The following is a 27518-nucleotide window of genomic DNA, read 5'->3' on the forward strand; positions in this document are numbered from 1 at the left end:
TTTTGGATCGTTATTGTAAGCTATTTTGTTAGATATGCTCCAGATTTGGCTTCAGTACTGACTAATCTAATGTATATGCACAAATGTAATGTATAGCTTCTTATAAAAATGTGAATTAAAAAATATGTGAGGGATGTACTTGTATATATTTCTAATTAATCAAAGGTTTTTGATTAAAAGGTTTTTAAAAAAAATATATACTTTTAATAAACAAGGACCATATGTAGGCTAAAAACAGGATTCTTACACCAAATCAAATTCAAGCTCTTTTCAAGCACTTTGCAGGTGCATTTTCAAACTTTCCCAGCAAATTACATATTTTACATAACTATCTTTACTTAAGTCACACTATATCATGTATATTATTCTAACATATTCTAATATATAATATATTAATCTAAGAATGACTGTGCCATGCACAAAATTGTATTGCTGTTATTAACTCTCTTTGTAATCTTAAATTTTTCATCTTAAATTTATATATATTTTAATTTCATACATTGTTCACTCAAATGTTGTATTCTCTTTTAAAAGTTATTAACACAATTAGTACGAAAGTTGTACAAGTAGTACGAAAAATACAATTACCTTTTTACATTTTCAATCAGTTTCAAGCAGTTTGTCCAAAATCACTTTCCAAAACTTAAAATCAAGCATTTTCAAGGATTTCCAGCACCTGAACAAACTCTGCTAAAAGTAGTAAAAAAGCGATCTTTTTAAATATAAGAGCTCTCATCCATTATTATATCGCACAATTAACACAATATACTGGAATTTCAAAAATTCAGTTTCTGCTGGAGGTGAACATTCTTTCTTTTGCCTAATGCTCTCCTTCTAAATCTCTTCCTCTGACGCACGCACGCACACACAAACACACACCCCTGAATGTCCTCTTGCCCCAGCGGCAATAACCAACAGAGTGCTTCACTTCTCTGGACTGCAGACAGCTCTTTCCTGAACGGAGTGTCACATCACAAACAGGTAAGAAACACAGCTGAATTTCACAGTTAAATTCCAATTAAACCTGCTGGCTGCTCAAAATGAAAGGTTTTAATATGACTGCTTAAATGTAACAACAACAGAGGCGACAATCGTGAGAGTGATTGTAGAGAACAGCCATTAGTAAACAGAATTAAGAATACTTCAAACAAAAACACTCAACAAAAGGTACAACAGATGTTGAGTTATGGTAACTGAAATTTAGTGTGATTTAGATGTCAGTTTTCAGACTTTTTAAACATGTGATGTATTCAACTTGAAGTTTGCTGTCATGTAAATCAAGGCAAGGTCCTGATCACTCAAAATGGTTTATGACTAGGAAGGTAAAGTTCAAAATAAACAGTGACAGACCATTTTAGATTTTGGCAACACATTATAAAACCCGGCTGTGAAAGATGTGTTTGCAACTTGTTTCTCTATGCAAGTGAGTAAGCACAATGGAATGAGAGTTTACCTGTGTTTTGATAAACTGACAGGATAAACAAAAGAGTAACATACACCAAGCTCCAAAATAGATAATACAACACAACAACAGAAACGCCGTTGTGGATTAAAGAATAAGAACAATAGATCACCTATTTCACGTGATTAATAATACTGAATTAACGCTAAATATGTCATGTGTTCAACTGCAACATTTGCAAACTACATGCCAACATTTGATATTTTCTCAAATTCTCAAATATGTGCTAATGCAAATGAATGCTTGTAACTAGTTATAAAAATGCTTTTGTGGTCAACTTGTAAATGGTTACCATAAGAAGTTTATATGTTTAGTACAGTTTTGCATCTCCAATAAAAGGTACATTAGAGCAGAAAATAAATCCACAAGATGATATTTAACATACCAAACACAGACTGTGCACAGTTTAGGGTGCTGTACTAATTTTCTCTGCACTGTAAAACGCAAAAGGTTAAGGTAACTCAAAATATTTGAGGAAACCGATTGCAACAAACCATTTAAGTTCAAAAACGAATCTGTTTGAGTAAATAAAGCAATTTAAGCAATTTAAGAACTCAAACCAACTGAGTTCTGTAAAACCCAATTAGTTAAGGCAACTTAAACTTTTTGAGAAAACTGATTGCGACAAGCCATTTGAGCTAAAAAAACTAATCTATATGAGTACTGTGAACTTACTCCATTTAAGTCGAAGTAATGAGGTATTTAAATAACCTATTACCTTTAACACTGAGTTCAAAACCCTTTTCAAATGAGTAGAATTAACTTCCAGTACAAGTTGGCTACACTCATTTCATTTGATAAAGTTGACTGCTGGGTTTTACAGTGTGGTGAATTTAAGAGATTAGCCTGACATATAAATGCAACGATGATGCAAACATCCTGATTTCAAATCCTGACTGTCATACCATTTCAATCCCCCACTTCCCCTGCCACTTCATGTGAATAGCTACGGTCATCTTAAAACAATGAATATATAATTAAAAATTTAATAGAATTAATAAATAACACCTGCAAAAAGCATGGGATAAGATGAAACTATTCATTTGACAACATGTGATTTCCTTATCACCAAGATACACATGATGTACTCCACCCAGCACTGCTATTTAAATGGCATGTGTCTAACACATTGGCAGGTATATTCAGTGTTTTGTGCAACCCCAGACGAGCAGCTGGTAAAAGTCATGCATTTGTAGTTCTGGCATAATCAGCCAAACCGAGAGCGTTTCTAAGACCTGAAAGAGCTCAAGGTTAAATAAACTCTCCACCAGTTCATACAAGCTAATTTATTTACAAGATGTTCAAAGCTCAAGTGCAACAAAGCTCCACATACACCATTATTTATATGCTTTCATGAGCTACTGTATACTGTATGTAGAAATGAATAACAGAATAGCAAACTGCTTGGATATTGCTAGCCAGACACACAGACGTGCAAGGAGTTTTAGTCAAATGTCGATTCCTCCTGTGCTGTGTATGACCTCAAGCTCTGAGCAGGAATGACGGTATGGAAGAAATTAGAAGGGTGATTTTTGCTGCAGAAAAATGGATGAGAAAGTCAAAACAAAGCTAACCTGACAAATTGAGATGAAGATCAAATTAAATAGTGCTTTAGAATATAAAGCCAGCACATACATATAATATGTAATCAGTTTAACATCATTATGATGTTCATTATAGACTTTTATTGATCTGACAATAAAATTATATGTCCCTAAACAACATTTTACAATATATAGAAGATAAATTTAACAAACAATATTACATTTTTTAAGGTTTTAAAATAAAACATTTTGAAAAATGTATTTAGAAAAGAATGAAAGAGCCCATTTGAAGTTGAAGTAGTTACATTTTAAAGGATGTTTAAAGTGATTCTATTTGAAAACATACATGAATAGTTTGATCTCTATTTATTCATTTTATTATTTTACTTACACTGAGAAAACTTTTCAGCAGTAGCACTAATTAATGAAGTGCTTGCTATTTTTATTAGGTGCATTGATCCCTGGACATAAAAAAAAAATACACTACCGACCAAAAGTTTGGGGTCAGTTTTTTTTTTTTTTTCTATTCATTCTGGTCATAAAGGTGGAATTTATTAAATATTAAAAAAAAATGTTAAATTATTAAATATCTATTACAATTTAAAAAACTGCTTTCTTATTGTATGTAGTTTCAAATGAAATTATTAGTTAGGTCATTATTGCTTTTATTACTATTACCATTAATAATAATATAATAATAATAGTAATAGGAATAATTATTATTGATATTAAATTGATTTTTAAAGGATCAAATGACTCTGAAGACTGGAGCATTGAAGTTGAAATATAATCTTTAAAATCACTGGAATAAATTATTAAATTAAACTGTAAACTACTTTTGAACAGTATTAGTCACACATTTAGAATTTGTACAGTATTTTTGATTAAATAAATGCAGCCTTGGTGAGCAGGATAAGATTATTTTAAAACATCCCTCAAACTTTTGACCGGTAGTGTACATTGATCATCAAACCAGGCATATACAATTACATGAGCACTTGTCTTTAAAAGAAAAAAAAGAATTGCACTTGTCTATATATATATATATATATATATATATATATATATATATATATATATATATATATATATATATATATGTTGTAAGTCAGGGGTCTCAAACTGCCGGCTTATGTGCCATTTCCTGCTTGTTCTTTATAGCTAACACATAATTCATTCATTCATTCATTTAATTTTCAGCTTAGTCCCTTTATATGAACCGCCAACTTAGCTAGCACGTTTACCCTTCCAGCTGCAACCCACCTCTGGGAAAGCTGACACATAATGCTAACAAAAATTGTAACAAATAACAAAAATATTGTGTCTCAACAGATTTTTATTGTGTGTTTTAAGATTTGTATAACCACAACTATATGCATTTGTAAAACTCATTTAAGCTGGTTGAATTAAACATTAATGTTAATTGAATTTGAATATAACATCATTTTTGTTCTTAAAAAAAATATTGTGCATTTCTAGCGCAGAGCACCTGTCAAATTTATGTCAAGCTATAGGCTTGCTAAAACTTTTTGGCCTTTTTTTCATTAAAAAAGACAGAATTTATGATCAGCTACATGAAAAACTAGTTTATCCTCCATACTTTGTGGAAAATTGCAGAGTATGTGTCAAATATATGGCCATATAATAGCAAATATATATTTCAGCAGCTGTGTGACTGAATGTGAAAATGGCCCTCTTACAAATTGCCAGTGAGTGAAATTGCCAGACAATGAGTTTAAGACTCTTGTAAGTAAAGCACAGAATGTTTCAGAGTCAGCCTAACAAAAGTGCTTATCATTTACTATAGCCAAATTGCAGAAAAAAATATATAATTTACATGAAAATGTTTCACTCCTTCTGCTTTTAGATTCCTCGTCTGTTTCTAACAATTATCAAAAATTCTAAACCCTCATATACAGTTGAGGTCAGAATTATTAGCCCCCCTGATTCAATAAGCCGCTTGTTTATTTTTTCCCCAATTTCTGTTTAACGGAGAGAAGATTTTTTTTAAACTCATTTCTAAACATAAAAATTTTTATAACTCATTTCTAATAATGGATTTATTTTATCTTTGCCATGATGACAGTAAATTATATTTTACTACATATTTTTCAAGACACTTTTATACAGCTTAAAGTGACAATTAAAGGCTTAACTAGGTTAATTAGGTTAACTAGGCAGGTTAGGGTAATTAGGCAAGTTATTGTACAATGATGGTTGGTTCTGTAGACTATTAAAACTATAGCTAAAAGGGGCTAATAATTTTGTCCCTAAAATGGTGTTTAAAAATTAAAAACTGCTTTTATTTTAGCTGAAAATAAAACAAATAAGACTTTTTTCCAGAGGAAAAAAATACTATCAGACATACTGTGAAAATTACCTTGCTCGGTTAAACATCATTTGGAAATTATTTTTAAAAAGAAGAAAAAAAAAATCAAAGAGGGCTAATAATTCTGACTTAAACTGTATATACAGGGTGGGCCATTTATATCAATACACCTTAATAAAATGGCAATGGTTGGTAATATTAACATCCTGTTTGTGGCACATTAGTATACGTGAGGGAGCAAACTTTTCGATGGGAGATGGGTGGTGACCATGGTGGCCATTTTGAAAGAGGAAGAGGGTCATTTGACCCATCAAACATATTGAGAATTTCACAAGAAAAATAATAGTGTGCTAGGTTTTAACGTGACCACTTATAAAATGTGTTCAATGTCCTGCCCAATGTGTTGGATTGTCAATACAACCCACTCATCACACACTGATAGCAACACCACAGGAGAAATGCCAGCACAGGCTTCCAGTATTCGTAGTTTCACACCATAGACATTTGCCTTTAGATGACCCCAAAGATAAAAGTCTAAGGGGGTCAGATCGGGAGACCTTGGGGCCATTCAACTGGCCCACGATGACCAATCCACTTTTCAGGAAACTGTTGATCTTGGAATACTCGGACCTGACACCCATAATGTGGTGGTTCACCATCTTGCTGAGAAAACTTAGAGAATGTGCTAGCTTCAGTGCATAAAGAGGGAAACACATCATCATGGAGCAATTTCAAATATCCAGTGGCCCTGAGGTTTCCACTGATGAAGAATGTCTATGGTGTGAAGATACAAGATGTGCAGCACCTGAAACTACAGATACTGGAAGCCTGTGCTGGCATTTCTCCTGCGGTGTTGCTATCAGTTTGTGAAGAGTGGGAGAAGAGGATTGCATTGACAATCCAACACAATGGGCAGCACATTGAACACATTTTATAAGTGGTCAAAAACTTGTAAATAACTCATGTAAGAATAAAGTTACGTTAATACCAAGCACAACATTGTTTATCTTGTGAAATTCCCAATAAGTTTGTTGTGTCAAATGACCCTCTTCTTATTGAAAAATCAAAAGTTGGATCCAAGGTGGCCGACTTCAAAATGGTCGCCATAGTCATCACCCATCTTGAAAAGTTTGCCCCCTCACATATACTAATGTGCCACAAACGAGACGTTAATATCACCAACCATTTTCATTTTATACACTTTGTGTACTCTCTCCCTTTCTCTTTAGATAACGATGGGCGTCCTCTTGGAATATGAACATGACTACCAATACCACGATCATGACAATGATTCCAACGACAGTGCCTATGATGAAGATTATTTTGGAGACCTCCACACAGTTTGCGACAAACAAGAGGTTCGGTCCTTTGCTGGGGTCTTCTTGCCAGTCATCTACACATTAGCACTGGTTCTGGGCCTGGCCGGAAATTCATTGGTTGTTTTCATTTACCTTTCCCACAAGCGCTTACGGACCCTAACAGATGTCTTCATTCTTAACCTGGCCTTTGCAGACCTACTCCTGCTCTTCACGCTGCCCTTCTGGGCTGCAGATGCAGTGAACGGCTGGCAGATCGGCACAGCTGCCTGCAAGATAACCTCAGCACTCTACACCACCAACTTTAGCTGCAGTATGCTGCTACTTTCGTGTATTAGCATAGACCGGTATCGTGCATTAGCCAAAGGCTCTGCCCATACCCCAGCCAGGAATAACAGCCGCAAGCACAGGATAATCATGTGCCTCGTGGTTTGGGGGATTGCCATTGTGCTAGGGTTGCCAGATATGGTATTCTATACGGTGAGGGTTCAGCATTCTAGCGAACGATACACTTGTCGGGCAGTTTACCCACATAGCATGGCAAGGGCAGCTAAGGCAACTCTGGAAATTCTGGAAGTGTCTCTAAGCTTTATTCTGCCTTTCCTGGTCATGATGTTTTGCTACTGCCGGGTTGGAGTTGCGTTAAGCCAGGCAGCTACTGCAGGAGTACATGGTGGGAGAAGATGGCGGGCATTTCGGGTGTTGATAGCAGTAGTAGGAGTGTTTCTGTTGACCCAGCTACCTTATAACGTGGTAAAACTGATCAAAACCCTAGATGTGATCTATATTTTAGTGACAGAATGTGACGTTAGCAAAAATCTGGACCTGGCAAATCAAATCACAGAGAGTCTGGCCCTTACGCATTGCTGCCTGAATCCTGTGCTCTACGTCTTTATCGGATCGTCCTTCAAAATGCACATTATAAAACTTGCCAAGCATTGGAGCCAGACTGGAAGAGGGTACCGCCATGGCAACGAGCAGCCGGCCATTGAGATCTCCCTGAAGTCAGCCACACAAACTCACACTAACTCTTCTTCAGGCAATGAAGACACAAGCACATTTACCATATGACATGCAAAACATGTGCATAAAAACACCAACATACGCAGTCATGTATAACGCTCATTAAGTTCAAAGTATTAGAATGTTTGTATGCCAAATACATAACCTTTCATTATAAACGCTATTTGACAGCCAGTGCAAAAACAGGCGCACAACACACACTAGAGAGTTTCATCTTTGTTCTTGTGTCTTATCACAGTATTTCTCTCCAAGGCTTATATTCAATTTTTCTTCCGTTTATTTAGCCATTTATTCTAGAGCTGCAGGTACATTATTCTTAACCTTAATATGAAAGTACTCAACAAAGTGTATATAATTTGTACTTGAGCTCACTCTTACTCACTCACTCACTTACTCAATTTCCTGCTATTATCAAGGGTGGCCAAAGCGGAATGAATCGCTAATTAGTCTGGCAATTGTTTTACACAGCGGATGCCCTTCTAGCTGCAACCTCCACACACTCTCCCACACTCACAACTCCTATTCACACACAATGGACAATTTTTTATTTTATTTATTTTTTTCTAATTCAGCTATATCGCACGTTTTTGGACAGCTGGGTAAACCAGCGCACGCAAAGGAAAACCAAGCAGGCATGGGGAGACCATGCATACTCCACAAAGAAATACGTCTTTGGAGTCAATCTAGGGCCATATATTTTTGCTAAATAAAATAAAGTTTTGCTAACAAAAAATAAAGTTTTGAGCTAAAAATAAATAAATAAATGCAAATCTCCAAAAATCCCAAAGCGAAAAATAATTTTTGAGAAATAAAAATTTATTTTGTTAACAAAAATAAAATGCAAAGGGAAAATTCAGTTTTCAGAAATAAAAATGAAAGTTGCAAACAAAAAAGAACTGCAAAAAATAAATAAACTCACGCAATGCAAAAAAAATAAATAAATAACTACAATTATGAAAAAAAATTATACACTGTAAAACCCAACATTTTATCATTTTATCAAATGAAAAGAGTGTAGTTAACTCAAAATTGAGTGAAAATTTATTCTACTCATCAAGAGTTTTGAACTCTTCTCTGTTGAAGGTAATGAGTTAATTTAAGTTGAAGTGATGAGCTATTTAATTGAGTAAGTTCACAGTACTCATGTAGAATCCTTTTTTTTTAATTCAAATGGTTTGTTGCAATCAGTTTCCTCAAACTGTTTTACTGTGCTCAATTTGCTTCATTTACTCAAATGAATTAACTTCGCCGTTCTCATTAGGATTAGATTTTGAACTTAAACGGTTTGTTGCAATCAGTTTCCTCAAACGGTTTGAGTTACCTTAACTTATTGGGTTTTATTTTTGTAGCATTGCCTTTACAAAAACCTGTCCAGTCAATTGCGATGCTCATTTTGATTTGCCTTTTAGTCAATAGTGAGTTTGTAATGCTGTTTTCACTTTGCACTTCACGTTTCTGCACTTTTCACTATGTGGCCCTGATTTGACAAGAGGGTGGAGTCAATCGAACTTGGCCATTTATGGTGGCCCCAGACCTGCCTCCATTAAAGTGAGGTCATCATTTACTTGCCAACCACCAAAAAACTTTGAAAGAAGAAAAAGCAGAAGCATGGCTGAGCAGAGGCACACGAGAGAAGTTCCTAAATTTTGACACTGCCCCCTTGTCAAATCAGAGCCACAAAGTAAAATGCGCAGAAATGTAAAATGCTAAGTGAAAACAGCATCACAAACTCACAGTTGACTAAAAAGCAAATCTAAATGAGCACTGCAATTGACTGGATGGGTTTTGTAAAGGCAATGATATAAAAAATGTTTTGAAAATCTATAGTTTTTTTAATGCAAATGCAGTTCTTTTTTGGTTTGCAAATTTAATTTTTATTTCTCAAAACTTATTTTTTTCCTTTGCAGTTCTTTATTTTTGTTAGCAAAAATAATTTTTAATTCTCAGATATTTATTTTCGCTTTTTAGAAATTTGCATTTATTCATTTTTTTATTTATTTATTGCTCAATTCTTTATTTTTTTGTTTGCAAAACGTTATTTTATTTTGCAAGTATAAATGGCCCTAGATTGATTTCATAGGACCTCCTGGTAAAACAGGAACTTGAACCAACAACCATCCTGCATTATAAGAAACTTTATGCTGCCCACAATGTCTTTGTGGTCTTTTAGTATATATCTAGAGATCAAAGCATGGTGAATATCAGTATAAATGCATGGAATCTGTGTTAAGAAAATGCTAATGAAATTTCTGCAGAATGTTTATTTATTAAATACTTTGGTTACAACTAATGTTCTCTGCTAACAAATAACAGTGTTTTAATTACAAAGAGTTGCCACAATCAGCGCATACAAAAGTGATAGATTGTGTGCAAGTAGTTATTAAACTGACAATGTATAGAAAGTGTATAGTGAAGTAATATATGGGTAGTTGGCAAATATGCAGTAAAAAATATTTTGTGTTATTTGTAAACCACTCTTTTATTTTTTATTTTTGAGGTAAATAAATGTATTATATTTGTGTACTTTGGTGTTTAATGTTTTAACTGAATTGTACTTTAGAAATGTCCCATGGTATGACATGACAAAATTTGCTTTAAATTAGCTTTTTTATTAGCTTGAAAAAGTTTTTGAACACATATCTTCATACAGTGCTATTATTTTATATGAAATTCTAAATAATATCGACTTGTCTGACATTTTCAAAAAATAGCATGTCACACAAAAGGACAACAAAACTTATTTTTATAGTGGTTTTAAAAAAAGGTTAAAGGTGCTGTATGTAAGTTTATGACTCTTCTAAAGCATAAAAAACACATGTTTGCCGATATTTAAGAAACATGCCCAGTGAAAATTCTTGTTCATCTGAAAAACAATGCTAAAGTCAGATATTCTAATTAGTCTTTGTTTTGGTTTATTTAACCAGCCTAATGCCACTTTAGCCAATTATATTTCAGCATTCCGGGTTACCTTGGTGGAAAACAGCATATTTCATTGATTAAATCCTTTATTCATTCAGAAAGGCTCTAAAAGCATGCGTCTGTGACTGAAATACAACCTCTGGTGGACAGCAGCAGCCTCCAAAATGACAAGCAGATTCAGAGTTCCAAATGCGGTTATTAATTAGCAAATAATATAAATATTACAAACGTAAACATTAGGTAGCCAGGTTACATTGTAACCACGTGTCCTAACAACACGGTATGTGTGGAGATGTGCAGTGCAGTATGCAGTGTTTCTGGTGTTTGCAAATTATTTAAAATTATTTAAATTATTTAAAATAATTTAAATTAAATAAATTATTTCATTTAAATAATTCCATTTCTGTTTAGTTCAGTTATGAGTTTCGTCGGATTAAGGTAATAAAAAAATTACTCATTTTCTCATTCATGTTTAACTGAATAAAGTACATCTTATTGAACATAATTTATTTTCATCACCAGTTATCATAGTAGAACAGTTTATCAAGCAGTTTGTGATGCATTTTGGAAACCGGAGATGAACCCCTGGTCTAATGCTCCACCTGGCTTGAGAAACCAGTTCTCAAAGACTTATTATTTGGGTAGCACTCATATTTTGACTGCCTTTGGCAGAACTCAAATGAGCCATTTTAATCTAGATTATTCTGTATTAATTCCAAGATTGCAGTGAGATTAATCTAGATTACAAAAATAATCTATGCCCACCTATAATTTTTAACTATTTACTACAATAAATGACATAATTAAATGCATCTTTGCCATGTGTGACAGTAAGAATGCAATGCCATGTCAACAACCCATAGATAACTAATATATATACATTTTACATAAATGTACATTTATTTTCCATGGAGTTACATAAGCTACAAAACAAAAGTTGCATTTGCATTTAACTCTGTGCTTCATACACAGGATTGATGTCACAGTAGATATCGAAAAAGAGTTTGTAATTTAAAGGAAAGATATTGTGATAGTGCAGATGATATGTGGTAAGCAAATAGGAAATATAAATAAGTGATGAAAACAATATTTTTTTAACTGAGGAAACGTATGGATCACTGAAAAAAAAGACTCATGTGCACAACATATGTTTCTCTTGAGCACAGAAAAAAAAATCATGTGTGCACAAGAAAACATAAAGCATGCTTACGTGTCAAAATTTCCATCACATAGCCAGGAATTATTTGAAAAGTGTGAAATACACAGGCTTGGCCGTGTGGTCTCCATTTCTGGCTTGTATTAAAGATTTAGTTCATATATCTGACTCTTGTATTAAAAAGACAAAATTGTATTCTTGTGAATTAAATTAAAAAATGTATATGGAAAACATTGTGAATTCAGTGTGATATCAAATTGAACTAAACTAAATTAATGACATGATAATCCTAAACAAACTGAACCGTGAGAGTACAGGTTCACACACTTACTGTTCAACTTCCACACTGCACAGACACTTATTTTCTAGCCATGTAAAGTTCATTTATAAATGATAAGTGAGCATTTACATGTCCTGTTACCACACAACATGTCTTGAGTAGTGTGATTTATGTCAATATACAGTATCATGCAAGAAAAAAAAAAAGATTTGCGACTAGGCAATTAGTAATATTTTACTTGTTGTTGGCAACTAACAGTTTGTCAACGATTAGTGGGCAACTCTTTTTACAACATTAGCTGCAAATATAGATGACCGTTGACACAGTTAACAACTTTTTCATTTGGGCTTCAGCATACAGTAGAACATACAATAGACAATTGACTCTTTCCGAGTTTCTCAATAGCGAAAGGTGGCATAGCTGGGTAAACTTAGAGCACGTTAAATGGGAGAGTACAACAAATATTTTTTTATAACCCTATTTGCTGAACTAATGAAAGTAAAACTCCACGATGGTGTTATAAAGACTTTCAGAAAAGAGAAAAAAAAATTGTGCGAGATTGATAACAGCAGCCAAAGGAGAGAATAACATCAAATGTATTCTCAGCTCTATAGACACTGCATTAGGAACACCTCACAAAATTGGTAGTTCATTTTTGTAATTTGATGCAAAGATTATATACAGTAATACATTCATGAATGCACATAAAAGTTCATACTTTTTTTATCAAAATATTAAAAATATTCAACGATTTAAGATTATGATGACACATTGTAACAGTCTTGTGAAAAGGGCCCATACAACATGCACATCCTGGGTTAAGATAGTAAAGTAACCAAAAGCCAAAATCAGTTTGACTTCAAAATTGACATACTGGCCCTTGGGGATGTCAAAATTAATTGCTTCTTTGATGTCCAGTAATTAAAATGCTCTAACTACTTAAAAAGTGAAGCTTCACCTCTCTCTTTTTGTGTGGGCCATTAGGCTGTCCGTGAGGTAATGTTTCCTTCACTGTAATGCATTAAGATTTTGAATTGTACCAAATCTACAACATAATATTCCTAACCGAACCCAACTATGAGACCAGTGTAGGTTCACACCCCTACTGGCCCTGGTTAGCAGCGAAATTAGAAAAGAGTGGATGTAATCAGCAGATAATGAAAAACTGGGAAAAGTCAGATTTTGTTGTTGTTGTTAAAAAAGCTAATAAATTTTTGCATGTCATAAAGAGATAAATGACTATAAAAGAAAAAAAAACGAAAGATTAAAAGAGCAATTGGAAAGCTTTGGTTATTATAAAAGAGAACAACCACTTATTACAACAATTATTACAAAACTTATTTCAAAGCAAATATCAGAAGTGGGAAACTGCTTTAGAGAGGCAGGAAATTCATAGCGTGCTTAAAAACTGTTACTGACTATAATGGCAAAATGTTTACCACAAATGACCAGATTTCTCCTTTTGTGAGTGGGTGTTCAGACACTAGTGTGGGCTAAAAGTAACATCTTGTATGGGATGTAATAAAACATTAAGAGCCTGCAAGATTTACGCACTCAAAAATGGTCCTCTGCTTTTGAAGTAAGGAGTACAGCTGGTACCTTTGTAATATTTTTTATGCTACAGCCTTATTCCAAGAGGGATTAAATTCTTGTATTTCCTCAAAATTCTACACACAATACCCCATAATGACAGCCTTTGCTCGGTACTTTGTTGATGCACCTTTGGCAGCAATTACAGTCTCAAGTCTTTTTTAATATGATGCCTTAAGCTTGGCTCACTCGTCTTTGGAAATTTTTGCCCATTCTTCTTCGCAGTACCTCTCCAGCTCTATCAGGTTGGATGAAAAGTGATGGTGTACAGCCATTTTCAGATCTCTCCAGGGATGTTCAATGAGATGTTCAACAGGTCTGGGCTCTGGCTTGGCCACTCAAGGACATTCACAGAGTTGTTGTGAAGCCACTCCATTGATATTTTGGCGGTGTGCTTTGGGTCCTGCTGGTGGATGAACCGTTGACCTTGTCTGAGGTCAACTCTGAAGCAGGTTTTTTGTACATCTCTGTACATTGCTGCATTCATCTTTCCCTTATCATGACTAGTCTTGTCTGGTTTTCTCCAAACGTAACACCTGGCATTCACTCCAAAAAGAGTTAAATTTTAGTCTACTTACATCTAACATACATACATACAGTTAGATCCATAAAAAATAGGACATCGACACAATTCTAACATTTTTGGCTAAATATACCAACAAAATCCATTTGAAATTAAACAGACAATATGTGCTTTAACTGCAGACTGTCAGCTTTAATTTGAGGGCATCCAAAACAGGTGAACGCTGTAGGAATTACAACAGTTTGCATATGTGCCTCCCACTTGTTAAGGGTCCAAGCGTAATTGGACAATTGGCTTTGAAGCTGTTCCATGGCCAGTGTGTAAATTTATCATCATCTCAATTACAATGAGCAGATAAAAGGTCCGAAGTTCATTTCAAGTGTGCGATTTGCACTGGAATCTGTTACTGTCAACTCTCAAGATGAGATCCAAAGAGCTGTCACTTTCAGTCAAGCAAGCTATCATTAGGCTGAAAACAAACCCATCAGAGAAATAGCAAAAACATCAGGCATGGCCAAAACAACAGTTTGGAACATTTTTAAAAAGAAAGAATGCACCAGTGAGATTAGCAACACCAAAAGACCCGGAAGACCATGGAAAACAACTGTGGTGGACGACCAAAGAATTCTTTGACTGGTGAAGAAAAACGGTTCACATACGATGGCCAGATGAAGAACACTCTCAGCGAGAGTCAACAATCAAGAGAAGACTACACCAGAGTGAATACAGAGGGTTCACCACAGGAGGTAAACCATTGGTGACCCTCAAAAACAGCAAGGCTAGATTAGAGTTCTAAAAAAGTCTTCACAGTGCTGGAACAACATCCTATGGACAGATATGATCAAGATCAACTTGTACCAGAGTGATGGGAAGAGAAGAGTATGGAGAAGGAAAGGAACTGCTCATCATCCTAAGCAGTGAAGCATGGTGGTAGTGTCATGGCGTGGGCATCCATGGCTTTATGAACTGGTTTTCTTGTATTTATTGATGATGTGACTGCTGACAAAAACAGTAGGATGAATTCTGAAATGTTTTACGCAATATTTTCTGCTCATATTAAGCCAAATACTTTAGAACTCATTGGACAGTGCTACAGTGCAGATGGAGAATGACCTAAAGCATACTGCAAAAGCAGCCGAAGAGGTTTTAAAGGGAAAGAAGTGGAATGTTATGCAATGGCCAAGTCAATTACCTGACCTGAATCTGATTGAGCATGCATTTCATTTGCTGAAGACCAAAATTGAAGGGAAAAACCCCCAAGAACAAGCAGGAACTGAGGATAGTTGCTGTAGAGGCCTGGCAGAGCACGACCAGGAATGAAAGGGCTATAATTCACTGCAAAGGATTTGCAACCAAGTATTAAAAACTGAAAGTATGATTTATGTTTATTATTCTGTCCAATTACTTTTGGACTCTTAACAAGTGGGAAGCACATATGCAAACTGTTGTAAATACCCTCGAATTAAAGCTGAAAATGTTAGAATTGTGTCGATGTCCAAATATTTATGGACATACCTGTGTCACGATTTTGATTTTAAATCGAAATCGATCGAAATTTATGCTCAATTTCGATTATTGAATCAAAAAATAGAATCGATGATGCTGCCATGCCCCTATGTCACGTCAGCTTGGCTTGCCAAGAGGGAAAAAACACGCTTGTTGAAATGCTTGTTGAACTACAGACGCAGGAGACCCATCGACAGAGCTTAAATCCTCTCCTCTTTCAATGAAGTCCCCAGTGTGGAAGCATTTTGGATTTCCAGTGAGTTATGTTGATAACATTCGTGTTGTCGACAAAAAAAAACACAATTTGATAGCTCTGCGATGTACATATTAGGGTTCGTCCGATAGACAACACCGGCATCGCGATCCTTCGCCCCGCCCCCGTTGCGAATCCGCTCGCGAAAAGTACACATTCAAGCCCTGTTTACACTAATATGTCTTTAGCAGGTCGCACACCAGAAGCGCCGCTCGGTGCCGCGACACGGCGAGCACATGACAGTTTAAAGTATCACACACCAGACGCGCACATTCGAATGATATTTAACATGAAACTAATCAGATGGCGCTCTGTGGCGCGGCTGAAAAATGAACTGCATCCTGAGCCGTGGCCGGGCGCCGCCAACTTGTGGCGCCGGTGTGTGTATCCTGATAGAAACCTATATTTAGAATTCTAAAATGCATGGCACCGAGCGGCGCTTCTGGTGTGCGACCTGCTTTTGTTTTTAAATGACATTTTAGAACGACAACGATTTGACATCCACAGTGGCGTGTAGTATTTCTGAGCAGCCCTTCTTCCTCACTACCGCTGAAAATGCACATCACGTGACCACACACATAGACGCACACACAGTCATGTGCTCGAGACAGCAGGTCACTCTTTCACTCACTTGTACTTAGTCATTTTGGGGAACACCTCAGATACTGTTGGCTGGTTCCTGTTGGTTGTGCACCTTTTTTACTGACGCCATTATAACGACACAGATCCCTGCCTATTCACGAGTCCCGCAGAAAAAGTGATTGACAGGTGGTAAATATGTGTGCAACTTGCCTTTATTCATTTACTGTGTGATTTGTTTGTGGGTAAAACAAATATCATGCAGGTCAGGTAGTTTAAACGGTAGGCTACAAATAATTAATTTGTTATTAATTAATTAATTAATTAATTAATCATAATCGAAAATCAAATCGAACCGTGACTTTAGAATCGAAAATGTAATCTAATCGAGGATTTAGAGGATCATGACACCCTTAATAAATTCATTTAAATAAATACAAATGAATGCAACAAATAATTAATTCCCAATTAAATCAGAAATTAATTTTTATTACATTGAACATTCAAAGCCTTAATTTAGATTTTATTTTAGTAACACAAACTATTTCACATGGTAAATGCATTGCGTCTTTCTGTTTAACTCTGCGACTCTCTAGGTCATCAGCCCCTCTCTTTTTCCCTTCTTTCCTTCTTTTAAGTAAACAGTAACTCCACTATCAAAAGAACCGCACTGTCCTCACCCTCTGAGTCACGACTTTGGCTTCAGCACACACATGGAAAATTACTAAGACACAAAGCTCCATAGCCCTGTTCTTTTCAGGGACTCCAATAGTCCGGAAGCCAGCGAGCACAAGCATGAAGGGGTAAAAACAACTGTGAAAAATAAAGCCCAAGACCATCTGATATATGCACAAATTTCACAACAGGCCTGGAAGCCACTGAAGGAAATTGCTTATTCCAAAAGAGAAGAGTGGCAAGAAGAGAAAATCAAAAAATGCGGGGAGAAAGAGAGAGAATAAACACTGAAAGGGCAGCTAATTTAGCATTCACATTCACTTCATGGATCTAGAAGAAGCTAACAATAAAGTCTAGACAAATGAACAAAGAAGAAAAGAGAAGACCAGGCTAAAGACAACAGATGTCTGGTTAAATTTTGCTCATAAGCCTGAGTTGATGTCTATAATCTTTGGAAAGTTAATCATTCAGAAACAATAACAAGAAGAGAGAAACTGATGAGTGGAGAACAAAAATATTTGTGCAACCAGCAAAAAAAAAGTCTGGTTGACCAGGTACAAGTCAGAATACATAGAATTAAGTTAGGAAAAACTTCATAACAAATTTTTATATTTTGGTTTTTACTTTTAAAAAATGCTATATTTTGCTAACATATTGACGTAGCAATACAAAACATGATATGCATCTACACCATGCCCTGATAGTGCTTAAAAACTATTGTAGCAGCAAAAAGTTGTATGTAAATAATTTTAGCAAAAATTTTCTTCATTGTCTTGAAACTTCCTGTTAGACATTTTGATTTAGTTTGTTAATCTGCTAATTAAACCTGTACACTCTGCTCGTATTGTTAGAATTTGCAATCTATGATAAATGGCCATCAGGCTGGTCAAATTTAGGGCCTACTCACACTATGCTATCCATACCGTGCCCAGGCCTGTTTCCTTGATCGTTTGAGAAGATTAAGTGCACTGAATCGGGTTTGCTTGGGCTTCGAAACTGAAAGCGAGACTTGACTTTTAAAGGACTGTTTCATATGGATTTATTATTCATTCTTACATATCAGTGAACGCAAACTGCCGTAGTTTATTATATACGCAAACCCCTCACTGCACAACAGCTGCGCACATTCAGCAAACCTCCTTATTCCTGCAGCACGAGGGCTTTATGATTGTTTATGAGCGTCAAAAGTGGCTGATCTGTTCAGCGAAGTATAACTGCGTTTCACTGCATCCCTAAGGACTAAAGTGATATAACTAGGGAAATCTCGACTGTGCTGAGCCCTTACTGAAAAGCATCGATGATGTAAGCGTGCCCAGGCCCGATTGTAATGCGAGTGCGGGCCGTCGGGGGAAACGGGAGGTGGGACAAGATTGCTTTGCCCCGGTTCGAGGCAACTGTACATAGTTTGAGTACGCCCTTAGCTTGACCCGATAAGTACCAAAAAGTCTACAGAGGGGGGTGATCACCAGAATGGGGAAGTCTAAGAGTAAAATGAGAAAATATGATACACCAGTGTTTTGGAATATGGAAAAACTGTCTTTACGCTGTTTTCATCTGTTTTTATATTATTTGTTTTTGCTTAATTTATATTTGTCTCTTTTATTCCCGTTTATGTAAAGCACTTTGAATTGCCACTGTGTATGAAATGTGCTATATAAATAAACTTGCCTTGCCTATAAATCTTCAAACACTAAATTGGCTAGTGCAGGTTCAATATCCAACCCTTGTATGTGCATTTTTAACTGTACTCGAAAGTGAATCTTAAGTTATTTGTGTGATAGCCAAATATATTCTCAATAAACTGAAAACAGAAAATTTAATAGCTTATTTTGTCTTCCTCCTCTTCCCTCAGGCCCCGTTTACACTAATACAATTTAGTTTTAAAACGGCTTTTTAAAATAAAAACGATCCGCTTCCACACTGGCGTTTCACCTAGCGTTTCTGAGCAGCTCTTCATCCACACTATACCACTGAAAACGCACATCACGTGACCACACACACACTCTGGCACGCACTGCAGCGTATGATTGCGACTGAGCTCCGGGCAGTCAGCGCATACTTTGAGCATATCTACCCCAATAAGAGCTGAGCACATCTGACTGTTCATCAAGGATCTTCCGCTGGATGTAATCTCACTATATTTGTAAAACGAGATATTTAATACATCTTGTTGTCTTTATCTAACGACATATTGCCTAAGTTTTGTCTTTTGAATCTATTACGAGTTTTGGCTGACCACTGAGATAAGTTAATATATTAAACGATGTAACCACGTACACTGATTCTGCACATGTGACTGATTGCTTGTATTTATTTCCTATAATTTATAAACATACTGTACATTATACTTTTATTATAACCATTATTCATTATTAAAACTGCTATTCAGAAAAATAGGGTATGTTTCGTATTTTCAATAAAAATGAACGGAGGCAGTGATGTTATAGGCTCCGTTTTGTTATAAATATGCATACAGTAAAGATGACGGTCATATAAATATGTAGCTATTGTACATGATAACTCAACATTTTTAATGTCTGTTAAGTTACTAATATCAAAATAAAAATAGGCAGTTCCTTATATCATGTTTTCATTTTATTGTTAAGATGTAACCTGAGAATGAGGTTATAAAGTACATTGTTCCCTTTAAAGATTTACCTGACGTGTCCTCTGAGTTTGTTTTCCATATCAAACTTTCAAATTCTGAACTTACAAGGAGAGGATGCAAGACTGAACTTTGTGTAGGCTACTAAAAATTAAGGAAAAAAAACCAATCAGAGAGGCGAACGTTTGCAGCCCCGACTCAAAACAATCTCTCCAGCATTTTCAAAAAGCTCTGTTTTCAGCGCTCGAAAACTCCAGTGTAGTGTGAAGGATGGTGTAACTGTTGCAAAACGTACGTGTTTTAAGACTAAAACTTTCTAGTGAAAACGAGGCCTCAGTCACATAACTATTAGTCTGCACATAATGCTGGCATTTTTGTTATCAGGTGTGAATTACTGCATTAATAATGAGAGCTCAGGTGTCCTCGCCAACAGTCATAATGCCTCTTTAAGTGTCTTGAAAATATAAATCAACATATTGTTTTCTGTAAGCACATAAACAAGATGATTTTCACATTAATTAAAAAAAACAATATAGGGTACAAACTCCAGTTATTAAAAGTCCTGTGAGCAAATATGTTATGTGTTTTTTGGAATTATTATTTTTTACTGGAGTTATTATTTTTCCAGTAGTGTTGGACTTTAGCCACTTATTTGTTTATAAGCAACTGAAAAAGGTCTAAATGTCAGGACACATCAGAACAGCCCCTACAACACTCTCAGACCACAGAGGGTTAAATATTAAATGTTTTTATAACAATGTTTTGGAAAACAATATCTGTATTTGGAATTAACTACTACTGTCTATTCAACAAGCACTGGATTATGCAAGCCTTTGTCCTGTCAGGTGTGAATAGCTGCTATAGTAATGATAGTTCACAGCACACCACCTTGCAAAGAGCCACAGATATTTGTCATTGATTCATTCGTTTTGCTTTAGTTTAGTCCCTTATTTGTCAGGGTTAGCCACAGTGGAATGAACCACCAACTATTCCAGCATATGTTTTACACAGCGGATGCCCTTTCAGCCACAACCCAATACTGGGAAACTCTCATTCACACATACATTTAGGCCAATTTTGTTTACCCAATCCATACATAACTTTGAACCGTGGGGGAAACCAGAGCATAGGGGAAATGAAGAAATCAATGTTCTGTCATATTTATAAGGAGGAACTGGTTTTGCCACCAGGTCTTCATGCACTTCAAGTGACTACAAGAGACTAGATAATGATCTGGCATTGCTTTAACACTGATTTTATGTAATAATAACAAATGGAAAGTAGAATTAGGACCCAAAACAGGCTGTTCATCTCCAATAGAAGATAGTATGTCTAAAAAGGTCAGACTTAATACACATACTTTATTTAAATATCAAACAACTAACATTTTGGGCCCTATATACACCCGGCGCAATGTGGCGCAAGGCACGGCGCAGTAGTCTTTTGGTAGTTTCAGCTTGGCGCAAGAGTCGTTTTGAGGCGTTGCACTTCGCTGTTTAAATAGCAAATACATTAGCACTCATTTGTGCGCGCATAGGCATTCTGGTCTAAAAAGGAAGGCATTTTGAGGCGGACTGCTGGCGCGTTGCTATTTTGAGAAACTATAATAGATTTTTGATTAGACCAAAACTAACCCGGTCTAAACTCCGGCGCCTCAAATACGCACAAGAGAGCAATAGGCAAATATCTTTACATACGAAAAAATTTAAATATTAAGGATACATATAGGATATAATAAGAATGGATATAGGATATAAATATAAAGAATTAAAATATTAAAAAACATATTATTTTCTAGCCTACATACATTTGAAAAATCAATGCTTTTATGTCTTCTTCATCTCGGGAGGCTTTTTCAGTTCATTCATAACAATTTTGTTTTGTATAATGTTATTATTATTAGCAGTATTATTTATTATATCCATATTCATATTTGTTTTAATAAAAACAAGCTTAGATTTACCCACCTGTCAGGATTTAGACCATATGGGGCACAGCATGTGTTTTAGGATATAACTCAGGTTTTTGAGCACACTTCGTTAATATTGTTCATTTATTCGTTTGCTGAAAATTAGAACTGAATTTAGAAATAGTTTTTAAACTACTATTTGCGTAAACAAACGCAATTATTTATTTATAGACTAATTGATGTCTGTGCATAAAGGTTTCCCTATCCAAGAGCGAATGTGAAAGTAGATAGATTATCTCTCATTATCACGCAGTAGATGCTCTGTTTAACAGTTTTCTGTAAAAAAACAAACTCTTAACTGTTAACTGTTTGCTAGTGAAATGCTAATTTTTTCCACTTAGACTAACTATGCGTACTGTAAATAGCGAATGCGCTCTTGGCGCGACGCAGCTGACTCTTAAAGGGAATGGGAGATGAGACTCTAATTGGTTTGTTCTCAAAACACACCTATAACTCATTAAAAAAATAAACTCAACCCTTTTAGACCATGCGCCACGGCGCAAAGCAGATTTTCCATCCTCAAAATAGCAAAAATGCGTTCTGGCACGCCCTGAAAGCGTTTGTGCCCTGCGTTTCGCATTCTGCGCATGGACCGTTGAAATAGAGCCCTACATGTGTATCCAATTCTATATATAAAAAAAAAGAATCAGTAAAAACTGAATTGCTTGTGGATCTGACAACTTAACATTTAATTAAACTTCTCCATACAACTAGCAACATCAACCATACCTCCCTCACAGGACAACCAGAAACCTTGGAGTTTTGATTGACCAACTGCAGAACTTCACCACATTCACACGCAAATTCACCCTGTGCAGCTTTAGGATGTTCCTGCTCTGTTCTGCCTGGACTATTTCAGTGGTCTCTTTGCAGGCCTTCCAGTCCTATCAAACCTATGAAACTAATCCAGAGTATAGCGATGAGAATGGTTATTAATGATTATTGAAAATTTAATTATTGGTTTGCTTGGTTAGGTTTTACAAAAGCCAAGGTTTTTAGATCATTCCACTCTCTCAAACTCTTATTTTTCTTCCTTTACTTTTCTCTATAAACTCTATGAATGTGTGTGAGCTTGTTTTAGGTCTTAGCTACTTATAAAACAGTCAAGAAAGATTTGTTTTTGCATTTAAAGAAAACTGCCTGTGCATATTTAGGAATCTAATGCCTTAAACTAAAAGCATACAAGCAGATAATCAATAAAAGGAGCTTAAAATACTCTTGACATTTTTAATCAAACTGATTAGACAAACACAGAACTGAACACAGATTAGACTAACACAGATTTGACTTCCAGTCCTATCAAACCTCAAAAACGTGCACATCATACCTTTGATCATCAATTTGCATTGGCTGCCAGAAACTCCCAAAAGCTAAATTTACTGATTCAGACTTGCCCCTCCAGAAGCTTGTATTCTCTAAGTAAACTGCACATTTTTTAATGTCATCCCAAACATTTACATTTACCTTAACTGTTTGCTGCTGGTGGAATGACCTCCCCAATTTGACTCAAGCAGCATCCCAAGTCTGCAGCCAGTTTTAAGAAACAGCTAAAGACATACACACACGCACACTGTCTTAAGCTGTTTCTTAAAATTCTCTAATTTAAATGAAACAATAATGTTAGACAGGCACAATATTTTTTTCTTTGGCTCTCGAAGAAGGTGGCCACACTTTTTTCCAATCCCTCCCATATCTCTCCTGGCTAGCTCCTCTTGTCTTGTGTCATTCCAGCTCTAAGGCTATCTTTGCCCTGCTCTCCAAACAATTAAGGAATTTATGTATTTGATCAACTGGTCTCTGAAGGCAATTGAGACCATCTTCTCGACAACAAGTCTGGGTTCAGGAGAAATCAACTGTCCTGCGGGGACCTTTGCAGCTAGATCCATAATGGATGGGTGGGTGAAGTGGTGCGTTGTGTGCCTGGCCGCTCTGGTCCCTGGAGGATATTGAAGATATCTATCTATTCAGATCTTTCAAAACAATGTTTCTGCTTATGAGCTTGGGTCGGGTCTTGGGGTATTGACAATTGATGAAAGTGGTCAGTGCTACAAACCAGACGTTTATAGAGCGCAAATTAGAAAACATTGGGCTGAAACTAGTGGCTTTGCAATGAGATTTGGACAGAACTGGATATTTAGCAAATTTTGAAAAAAACTTTTCTTCTCTTTCAGCTTTCCTGTGACTTTCCTGCCAGACGGCCTTGGCTGGAGACAAACAACTTACCCCGGAGAACAAGATAAGGAGACGGTCTGAATTACTCCCTGTTCCAAGGACACCTGTTGAGACTCTGCAGGCTTACACACACACGCACACACATGTACGCAGCTACAGATAGACAATCACTACCTTACCCCGCATCCCATGCCTTTGTGTGCTTTCACCCACCAGTGTGGGTAGATAGGTCTATGACCAGCACCCACTGGCTGCAGGACCAGAATGCTATCGCCTTCATCTGACTATATCCACATCCCCTGTTGTGATGTTATGTCTGTCTATGTGTTTATGTGCTGGTTGCTCAGCTTTTTTTTCTTCAAGGACAGTCTGAGAGATTTTTTTTCTGCCTATCTCTTCCCAAATGTATCTTATGTCCTCTTTCTCAAAGATACCTCTCTTCTATCCTGTTTCCCCTGAAATGTGTGTTGTTTGTGTATGGTCGGGGGTCAGAATTTGCTACATGTAAAAGTGAATGTGACAAATAAAGGCTTCATCATCATCATTAACATATATTAGCTACTTTGTCGATTTGATTACCTCTATGCTCCGAATTTGTAAATCACTCTGGATAAAAGTAAATGGCTATAATCATTGAGTTATTTAAAATATCTAAAATATGTCACAAGAATGGATTGTAGTTATTAAAACTATTTGCCATACTGCTCAAACCTATGGTGAATGAAACCCCATATTTCTCTTTATATTCTCTCTCCATGACACAAAGTTAGATAATACAGGCAAATGAAGAGTGCCTGGAAATGACACACACTGACATAAGTAATTTGCTTCCTTTTTTCTGCAGAACACTGTTCTCTCTCTTCAATTACAAAGGAAATTATCCAGTGACTTATAAAAATAATGATCTGCTAGCAGCAGTTCATGGAACAACTTGCGAGGCAAGGGAAAAACAGGTGGTACAGCAGTAACAGATGTATTGGTAGCCCCAACCCAACTTTCCAAGTACAATAAGATGGCTCACCAATTCCTCATCAAGCTCAATGAACACGATGACATAGAAGCATGTTTATATAACTTTTGAAAAAATTACCACACAAGAGGACTGGAAAAAGGTCATAGCACTCTTCTTAACCGGAAAAGCACAGGATGCTATTCACTGCAGCCCAGAAAGAAACACTAGCCTGAATTAATTTTTTTATCAGTAACTGTATGATAAACATGTCCTCGGTCCACACAGACTGTAACGCGAGTGCTGGCTTCAGCTGCTATCACTCAATAGGCTAAGAGTTGGGTCATCAGCAATAATTTTAACACAAAAAGAACTGGATGTATGTTCAGTGATATCATGATGACTGAATTACTTAAAACTGGAAGTCAGACTGCCCATACTTCATGGTGAGCCCTTCAACTGTGGCTCCCTGCTGACTAGACAAAACAACATGTAAATATATAGTCATCGCCACTCTACTAATTCTAATTTGAAATGAACATAGCCTATTTTTTTTTTCTGAAAGGCTCATAGCAGGTTTCATAAACAGTGATACAAATTCTGAATATCTTGAAATAGGATTAATGGACATAAGCAAAAATAGCTTTGCTCCAAATAATGGTAAGTCCGGTACAGATGAGATCTGGCTTACCACTGTGTGTGTCTTTGTCCCACATACAGTATTCATATTTATAATACCCAACATGAACAGCTGTGTACATGCATAAGTGGGCCAATTTTGCAGTGTTTGAGCACAGCATTAAAAAATTGCTTCGCCATAACAAAACATTCCAGATTTGCTACTTTCCCCAATAAAAATTAATTTAAAAAAAATTGTACATTAAGCATCCCATGTAGATGCTTGTCGATGTTGGGGAAAACTCATATAGACCTGCTTTTTTGTTTAAAGCAAAAATATTCAAAGTAATCTAAATTGTTGTTAACCTGTTTTGAGTTTTTTATTGCACACTATTTTATTTATTATAGTTCTTCAAATTTGTGCCACAAATTATATTTTGGTATACATTTTTTTAACTTCTACTTGTTTTTGAATTTTACTGTAAAAAAAATGAAGTTATCAAAAATGCTGGGTCATTTGTTGGTAAATGAGACATGTACAGAACTGTTCAAACCAAAAGGACAACATGTGAATTAATTTAAACACAAAAAACAAAAACAATGAATAAAACAGAACAAAAGCATTACTCCCTGATAAACTGGTGGCAAATATCAAAAGGAAAATGAGATATATTTTTTATATAATAATTAACTTGCGCCTCAGAAAACAATGTCGACACGCACATTGGCTTATGCTTTTTCGGAGTGAAGACGCTCAAGACAACTCTGGGTAAAAAATAAATAAATAAATAATACTAATAATACTGAACCACTATGATGATGGACTTTGGTAAAGACCAGTAGTGTAAAGCAGCAAATAACAAATACCCAAATTACTGTGAGTAGTTTTCTAAGAAATTGTAATTTACTAAGTAGTTTTAGAAAAGTGTACTTTTACTTTCACTTCAGTACATTTTTATTTTTTTTCTCTCTATGGGGATTTAAAAAATTGTGATTACTTTCCAATCAAATCGCACCAAGTTAATTGCATCATACTGAACAACCTCAAGACATGAGCGATTTATAAATGTAACAAACTGTTTGGAAGCATTAAAAGTGTTCAAGAAGATGTCCAAAATCAATACACGCAATGACCCAGAGGCTGTTTAGTCTGCATGTCACTGATGAGAAGATGAGGGATGTCGACTGTGTGATGGATGTTGACTGTATCATGAAATGGCCTTAAACAATAGCCCCTTTCACACAGTGATACCGGTAATTATACAGAAAATTTCCGAAATGACTTTACCGGCAAATAAAAAAAAACGCTGTTCACACAGGCGAGAACGTTACGGAATTTTCCCGGAACAGACCATTCACACATCCATACCAAAATACCAGTAAATTATAACTTCATTAATCAGAAATGACCACTAAACGGCTGCGCTTGTGTTTGTAAACATTTGACTACATTACAAACTCTGCGGATGGACAAGTATTGTGTACAACTTCGATGAGAACATATGAAGGTACCCTTTCGCATGTCGAGATGTTCATAATATGTTTGTGTGCTAGCGCTCACGGGCTGCTTTTCGTGCACCGGTGTCAGACCTTGAAGGTAAACAACCAACAGCTTATCATAAGCGTTTTATCGTTATTTTTTACACAGTTGGCATCAAGAAGGAACATGGAAACGTTATCTAACTAATATCTAGCAGCTAAATGTGTCTGGAAAAATATTCACAGGATTTTATTCTCATAAACCGCACGGACGTGAATGTGAGTGTTCTGATTGGCTAAAGTAGACGTCAGCAAATTCTAGACATGAACGCGCTCTTTTCGGCAATCTTCCTTTTGCATTCACACAGCGCACCATTCTGGCAAATTACCAGTACTGTTAAAACTTCTCTTTCCGGAAAATAGCCGGAACAAATTTAAGGGTATTTTCAAAAGGGCCTGTTCACACATACAGACCTCTCTGGAAAATTGCCGGTAATTTTCTCAAAAGGTCTGTATGTGTGAAAAGGGCTAATAACTAAATGCACTACAGAATTTTACGTTTACACACAGG

General features: G+C 35.9%; 2 protein-coding genes across 4 annotated transcripts in view; one reads left to right on the forward strand and one right to left on the reverse strand.

The window, feature by feature from the left end:
• The window catches only part of acad11 (acyl-CoA dehydrogenase family, member 11), a 96194-nt gene that overhangs the window by 30368 nt on the left and 38308 nt on the right, over window positions 1-27518 (reverse strand). Inside the window, exon 14 of one of the 2 annotated variants that reach the window (XR_012399087.1) lies at window positions 26437-27421. The gene's annotated coding sequence lies outside the window, so the exon portion shown is untranslated. 2 annotated transcript variants of the gene reach the window in all.
• On the forward strand, window positions 858-26997 carry ackr4b (atypical chemokine receptor 4b). Of its 2 annotated transcripts, XM_073940551.1 has the most exons (3): window positions 858-981; window positions 6565-6693; window positions 23901-26997. In XM_073940551.1, exons 1-3 carry the CDS (start codon window positions 886-888, stop codon window positions 23967-23969), a joined length of 294 nt encoding a protein of 97 aa, XP_073796652.1. In that variant the 5' UTR covers window positions 858-885; the 3' UTR covers window positions 23970-26997. The 2 variants fall into 2 exon arrangements, with proteins under 2 accessions (XP_073796652.1, NP_001373522.1); NM_001386593.1 differs by lacking the exon at window positions 23901-26997 and having other exon boundaries at window positions 861-981; window positions 6565-10197.

The sequence above is a fragment of the Danio rerio genome, chromosome 24 (genome assembly GCF_049306965.1).
Source record: "Danio rerio strain Tuebingen ecotype United States chromosome 24, GRCz12tu, whole genome shotgun sequence".
Lineage (NCBI taxonomy): Eukaryota > Metazoa > Chordata > Actinopteri > Cypriniformes > Danionidae > Danio > Danio rerio.